The 7,850-nt window shown below is 43.5% G+C and overlaps 1 protein-coding gene across 1 annotated transcript; it reads right to left on the bottom strand.

The window, feature by feature from the left end:
* Positions 1–4,486: 4,486 nt before the first annotated feature.
* LOC120671467 lies at positions 4,487–5,123 on the bottom strand. Its single transcript, XM_039951804.1, has 2 exons — positions 4,829–5,123; positions 4,487–4,743 (listed from the first exon to the last, which is right to left on the bottom strand). The coding sequence occupies exons 1-2, from the start codon at positions 5,075–5,077 to the stop codon at positions 4,600–4,602; spliced, it is 393 nt and encodes a 130-aa protein (XP_039807738.1). The 5' UTR covers positions 5,078–5,123; the 3' UTR covers positions 4,487–4,599.
* Positions 5,124–7,850: the final 2,727 nt, after the last annotated feature.

Genomic DNA, 7,850 nt, shown 5'->3' with positions numbered 1-7,850 from the left:
CGCAAAATAAAAGCTTCCATTGCAGAAGCATACATTTTGGATGAGGTCTCCAACTACACAACAAAATACAACGGTGAAACCCTTCCAAGCGTGCACAATCCATCCACTCGTTATAATGAAGGCGAAAATGAAACGAACCTCAGCCTTTTCAAAGGGCAACTTGGAAGTGCAAGTGGTGCGACTCCTAAGGCCTTGCTCAATGAAGAGTTGTGCACTATCATGATGTATGTGTTGACTAATCTAGTGGAAGTCGAGCCGTACATACAGTAAGTTCTCGACAAACTATTTTCTCGAGTATTAACTATTCTACATCCAACCCCCTTTACCTCTCGTTTATATAGGGAATTTACTCAACAATTCTAGCATCGCCGAAGAGTTCCAACCCCGCAGGAAGTTGACACCCTTCTTAAGTCCGATGCGGGACAAAGAGCCCCTGATTTCATTTCTTGGTTCAAGCACAAGGTATAACAAACCCTCATGCTTGTTAGATATTTGAAGTTCTTTATCCGTGCGAATAGTATAACAAACCATCATGCTTCTACCTGCAGGCCCAAAATGATGCGTCTATGTGTCCCGAGTTGAGACAAGTTGCCAATGGTTGTGCCTATAGGGTCTTGTCATACTCCGGTTATGATGTCAATGGATATCGCTTTCACACAAAAAGCCACGAGCAGAGTCGGCCCAATCGAAGAACCACTAATTCCGGAGTTTGTACGACAGCCCTTGATGGGGTCGAGTATTATGGCATAATTGAAGAAATCTATGAACTCAGATTTCATGGTTGCAAACCTCTTAAGCCTGTCATATTCAAATGTCATTGGTTTGATCCTAACGAAGTGCGACGGATCCCTCATCTTGGCCTAGTCGAAATTCGCCAGTCATCAGTGTATCCAGGAGACGATGTCTATATTGTGGCTCAACAAGCCATGCAAGTTTATTATCTCTCATATCCGTGCAAAACCGACGATAGCCTTACGGGTTGGGATGTTGTGTACAAGGTATCACCACACGGTAAAGTACCTATTCCAAATAATGAGGATTACAACATAGACCCAAACACATATGACGGGGAGTTCTTTCAAGAAGATAGGTTTGAAGGGCATTTTGAGATAGACTTAACCGGAGTGATCGAAATGGAAGTACACGATGATGAAATGGTTGATGACGAGGATGCTGGTGAGGAGGTTCGTAATGCGAAGAACCTAGAATTACTTGAGCGATTACAATTAGGCGATGACAATGAGGATGAAATTCCACCTTTGGAGCACGGGCTTGAACTTGTCGACTTGCGTGATAGTGATGATGAGACATATGATCCAGCTAATCCCGATGAAGATGATTATTTCTAATACATGTATGATTCATACTAATTGATTTATTAATGTTACTTTCTAATTATGTCGCATTTATTTTCTTTTTCTTTATAATAATATTTTATTTATATGTGATAATTGGTTTACTATTTTTAATTGCAGGTGATTGAAGAAAGATGCCGGGCGGCGGACTTGAACGATCCGTCGCCTCACTCTACAGAAGAATCATGCCACACTCGAATGCTGGTGAGGGCTCCGGTAGGAGTTCCGGGTTGGGGCGAGGCAAGGGTCGAGGGAAGGGTGGACCCAAGAGGGGTCGAGGGAAGGGTGGAGGCAGGAGGCGTCGAGAGCCTTCGCCTGTACCGCCGTCTCAGGAGGAGGAGGAGGAGGCTGTGGAGCCTGCCCAGGAGCAAGAGTAGGAGCAGGAGAAGGAGGAGTGGCAGGCAGACGCGCAGGAGGAGTGGGGGGGGGAGTCGTCCAGTGTTGAGGAGGAGGACACGGCCGGGGATACCTCTACGCCGGCTATCTGGTTGCGAGGTCCCTCGCGACTCCTAGATAGGCCGATACCTGTTGCCTTACGCCCGCTGATTCGACCGTGCGGGGATATGTAAGTACAGGGCTAGATGGGTACACACTACACAGACTCATTTCTCTAATCTAACATTCAATTCAGCATAATTTGTAATCAACTTCTTCTTTTTTCGCAGTCGTCCTCACATGAAGGCCAGGAGTGCACCCCGTTCGTGGGATGGGCTCTAGCCCGCAAGGGCAAGGCGACATCCAACGTCACCTACAACCTTGACGACCCGCTCTTGGCGTACAGCAACCGTCCGTCCACAGTTGTATCTAGGAGTACACAGAGATGGGAAGACAGGTCCATGGGCCAGACTGGGATCTGAGGACTCAGCCCCTTGATGGAGAAGTCATTATGAGGGTGGGAGGAGGCAAGAAACATGGGCGCTACTATATTAGCGATGGCCTTGTAGACACGGCCAGCACTGCCACCCTCTCCCAGATTCGAGCGAGGAGCCCAGCCAATAGCCCGGCCATACGCCCACGGCTGTCCGCGTCGCAGCTCCAAGTGCAAGAACTTCAAGTTATTTCTTATTTATTCATAGTTCGTTCGTTTTATACATATATTTGCTTTGCATTATAACATTGTCATGAAATATTGTAGAACCAAATGCAAGCGCAACAGGCGGCGTACGAGGCGGCGCTGGCCGAAGAGAGGAGGATATGACAAGAGAATGAGCAGAAGCAGGCGGCCGAGATGGCCTAGATGTACAACTCCATTCGAGGTTTTTTTGTCCAAATGTGTAATCCCATCCCAGCCATGCAATTCCCTGTGGCTCCTGCTCCTACTACTCCTCCGGTGAGTATCTTGAAAACCCTTTAGTTTCTTTTGAAGTATTAGATATTTAGAGAACTTTAGACTTAGAGATTGTGACTTACATTACTCACTTAACGATTTAGAGGATCTATATATTTAGACTTTCTTAGATTATAACTTGAGAACTTAGTTTTTGTCTCACCTGTAATTTACTGTCTTACATTTTTTGCAGAATCTATCGGCGGCATCAAATACGCCAGAATTGTCACCGGGCATCTCACTGACGCTACCCCCACAGCAGTTGTTCCCACCTCGGCTCGGCGGCTCACCACCATTTGACGACCCACCGCAGCCATAAACTTGTTGATCTGTGCACTTATGGACTTGTAAACTTTGCATCAGACTTGTAGATTTGCATTGAACTTTTAGACTTTCTATTGCACTTGTGGATTTGCATTGGACTTGTACTTTGTATTGAACTTGTGAATTAGCAGCTCTGTATTGCACTTATGATGTTTGTTGTGATATATAATGCCTTGCATGTTGTTTGTGATATATGTATTGATATATATTGGAGTGGGGTCCTTTAAACCTAAAAAAACAAAAAAACAGGGTTTCTTCGGTCACTTTGCCGTGTGCCATGGCCATGGCACACGACAAAGTGACCGTATGGGCCGGCCTGGAACAAGACTTTGCCGTGTGACAAAACGCAGCACACGGCAAAGTGACAATACTTCGTCGTGTGCCCCAGGAGCGGCACACGGCACACGGCGAAGCCTCGAGCTTTGCCGTGTGCATGCTGTCCGGGCACACGGAAGCATATTGGTATTGATGTATCCTTCGTCATATCTCATTGTCAACAATCCATGGTTGATCTCAAACATGTTTTCTCTGAACTTCAAGTGGCTGATTTCTTCACCAAGGCTCAAATAAAAGAACGACATCACTTCTATCTTCTCAAACTCAACGTGTCTGATTCTTAATCAAGATCCACCTTGTGTTTGAGGGGGGTATCAAGTGCAGTAATGCATATAGTCTCTATACTTGTGTGTGTGTGTGTCTATATATATATATATATATATATATATATATATATATATATATATATATATATATATATATATATATATATATATATATATATATATATATTTCAAAATGACCCATAAGGCCCATGGCCCAAGTGCCTATTGTATTTCACTTATGTATATATCAGAACTATAGTGTGAGAATACACTTTGATATTTTCCTTCTATTCATTGTGAAGCTTCTAGCACATAACACCTATAAAATCTACATGAGAGCATCTAATTTTTCTATAAAAGGAGAAAACCTTCGTAGCTTACCCAAACCTCTAATGTTCCATTTCAACCTTTTCTTATTTCTCTTCCTACTATCTGTCTACTTTGGACAAGCTTCATCTCTATGCCTACTTGAGAAACAAAACTAGCATTACCTGATACTAAGCCTCATTCTTGAAGCATTCTTAGTAAAAGACGAACTCCCAACAATCTGATCACTCTTAGAGATAGCACTAACCTGACCTCCTAAAACTGCACTAGTTTCTACATAAGCAATATATAGTTTTATTCTCTAAGCACTCCACTACATTAATAAAATTTCTATTTATGACAACTTTTAATTCTAAAAATTAGTTTTCTTCTCTAAGCACTCTTTTTCCTAACACAACTAGTATGACTACAAGCATTAATAAAATTTCTATTTCTCTCAGCTTCTAGTTCTTAAAAATTGGAGCTCTCATCACTACAACCATCTACCTTTGAATACGAGATTTTTGGTTTTCAAGACAGTCATCACTATAACCAACCATTAGATATATATAGAATACAAGCATCAATATACCATATTACCAATGAAAAACATGAGCCAAATATTATGAGCTATAGTTTTGGTGGAACAAACTCAAAGGAAAGTGAACAATTCATCTTACATAAGCTAGAGATCAGCAGTCATCTCATCGGAGCAGTACAAATCCTCAAGCACATTTGAGAGAACGGTTTCCATATAATGAGAACATAACAAATCTAAATCTGAAGGTAAGTCTATGACTTCCTGTACAGGCTCTTCTCCATCCACATCCTTCAAAGAAATTTTGTTCATAAAAGGTAAGACAATGTTTACTCTACAGACAAAATATGGAGAATTACAAAAAAAAAATCCTCACCTTGGTCGTATCAGTACCATGTTCATTAACCTGGCGTGGGAAAGATGATGCGCTGAACAAAGTATTCTGATAACAATCAAACTCTCCATCATTTTCCTCTAAATCTTTACCCCCATCATTTTTGGCTGGATTACTACCTTTCTCATTAGGATCATCCTCATCCTTGGTGTACCTTAAAACCTTTTTCAGTAGCGGATGTCTTCCATCTACAATATGTTGCCCCCAGTCGTCCTTAAGACTTCGGGACATCAGCACAGATCTTAAATCCCTTCTCAAATGCCTCAAGCATTTGACGGCGGACCCTGTTCAAACCTGTAAACAGGTTCGTTCTGTACATACTAGACTTCAAGGCAAGATGATTTCTTATGAAATCCCAGAACCTCGACAGCTAATCATATCGCATGGAATGAGGCTCAAATCTCTTAAGAGATTTTTCCATCTGAGAAAAATAGGCTGGCATGCCTACTCCCTCTACAACACATCAGAAGTATAGATAAATGGTTGTGCAGGTAATTTGTGAGAGAAAAATAATACTAACCACTCTGAAAACTAGGCGAATTAACCTCCTGAGTAAGAGATTTGTAAGTATGTCCACGTATTGCCGAATGTAAGACATCGTCCTAAAAATCAATATTGTGGCATTAGCCTTTGGTTCCTTTGAATAAGATTCAAAACACCAAGCAGTCTACATACATCAATGTCCACAATCAACTTACATCTGATATCCAACCATGGAAAAGGGTTATGCCTAGGTAATCCAAAACCATAAATTCCGGTGTCATCTCAAAGGCATCAATCCTGCAATATTGAAAGTCCAAGCACCAACAACCCAGCACTACACCAAAACGGAATTGCCTTGGCGGCCAAAAACCGCCAAGGAATATAGCAAAACCGCCAAGGAAATGATCCTTGGCGGCTGGCCGCCAAGCAAAATCCGCCAAGAATAGAGAGCCAAGGAAATTAAGTTTCCCTAGCTGCCGGCCGCCAAGAATAATGTCCTTGGCGGTGTGGCTGCCAAGGAAATTGGGACAACGGCAAAATCTGAAATGCGCCAAGAAAAAGTACAAACCGCCAAGCAAATTAGTTTCCTTGGCAGCCTGTAACCGCCAAGCAAATTAGTTTCCTTGGCTGCCCTAACCCACCAAGGAATTTGTTGTTTCCTTGACTACCAACCGCCAAGGAAAAACATATCACTAACAAAAAAAAAACACAATACAATTTAATGTGATCCAACATGAAGCAACAATTTATCTTTATTCAATCAGTTCTACAGCATTAATCAAATTGAGTGCTACAAATACCCACCCCATCGGCAAGATTGAGTTCCTATCTTGCCAGATTTGGGTTCCAGCTACCAAGCTCAAGGTTTCCATTGCTCAAATCAACATTTGGTAAATCTGCTCAAATCAACATTTGGTAAATCTTGCAGAGCTCGACCTACAGATTGCAAATACCCACGACAAAGATTGAATTGCTATCTCAACAGATCTGGGTCCTATCTACCAAGCTCGAGGTCCCTGTTGCTGAAATCAATAAACTCACCACCAAAATCAACTACCTATTTATGAGATCGCCAAGCAGACCTGACCTTTCTAGGAGCTCGCCGCTGCCACCGGGATGGAGAGTCGTCGCTGAGCGAAGAAGTCGTCGCAGCCCCCGTTACTAGAAGGTCGCAGGCCCTCCAGTAGCGGCGCCGGCAGGCCCTGCTCGTCCAGGCGCAGCACCTCCTCCGCGCCGCTGGCGTGGCGGCCCTGCAGGAACAGCCTGGGGAGTGAGCAGGCGGCGAGCGCAAGCAGCTTCCGGAGCTCCTCCCTGAAGTTCCGGCCATGGAGACGTCGCGCTCCCTGAAGGCAACATCGTGGGCCTGGAGCGAAGCACGGACGGCGCTGCAGGTCTCGAAGGTGTTGCGGACCCCGTGGAGGGAGGTGGTATAGAGCGCCGCCGACGCCGGTGGAAGGAGGAAGATAGCTAGGGTTTCTAAAGGGAACGACTGCAGTGTAGGTTTTGATGGGTGCGCGTGGGACTAAGGCCGTCGGATCGGCGATGGATGGCTAGCGGCAGTTGGCCGCCCCGCGGGCTGACGAGGTCGATGTGAGAGAGGGGGGAGTTGGGCCGAATTCAGCCCAACTCGAGACCTTGTCTCGCTCAGTGAAAAATATTTCTCTTTTTCCATATATATATAGTTTGCAATGTTTAATAAAGTATATATACAAACACTTAAGTTCTTCCTTTCAAAAAAGTTAAAGTATATTTGTTATGCTAACGAGTAGGAAATCCATTATTTTCTTGGCAGCAAAGCAAAAACGCCAAGAAAATTCTTGATTTTCTTGGCGGTCCATCAAAATGGCCAAGGAAATGTAAAATTTTCTTGGCGGTTTATATCGCACGCCAAAAAATATGCATTCCTTGGCTGTTTTGTACGACCGCCAAGGAAACCAAAATTTACTTGGCGGTTATATTTCGGCCGCCAAGGTAATTCTAGTTTGGTGTAGTGCAATACACCAACCGCGTACCCCCATATAACCGATAATATCATAATCACCTATTAAAGCATATGTTCATCTCCACCGGGAGCGGGAGGATCGAGATCACATCACGAACTTGTCTTTGCAAGACTGAACAGTCTAGGCCCTCACACTGCAGAAAAGGGGTAAGGGACAAACCAAGATATAAAAGGTCATGTTCACATTCATGGCAAAGAAATTGGAGGCAAGCATTGCCAACCTTCATTTTTTCACTTTCTTCAAGGACACCTTGGAGAAGGCTAAGCAGTTTATCCTCTGGAACTTCCCTAACATCCAGTTCAAATTTTATCACACCCATAAGGAGGAGTACATTGCCTGCCGCACACGAAAATAAGGTTAAGTCTATATCGTGGTAAGAAAAATAAAATACAAATAAAGGTGTTCTCTTACATATCGCAACAAGCGTGCATGGGCCATTATCATCTTTGATAGATAATATGAGTGCGGAGGCCGAAAAAATCAATCATTCTCATCTGGTAAATCCTCTTGTAAGGCAA

Source organism: Panicum virgatum, chromosome 2K (genome assembly GCF_016808335.1).
Source record: "Panicum virgatum strain AP13 chromosome 2K, P.virgatum_v5, whole genome shotgun sequence".
NCBI lineage: Eukaryota > Viridiplantae > Streptophyta > Magnoliopsida > Poales > Poaceae > Panicum > Panicum virgatum.
This window is presented reverse-complemented; position numbering and strand designations above follow the sequence as displayed.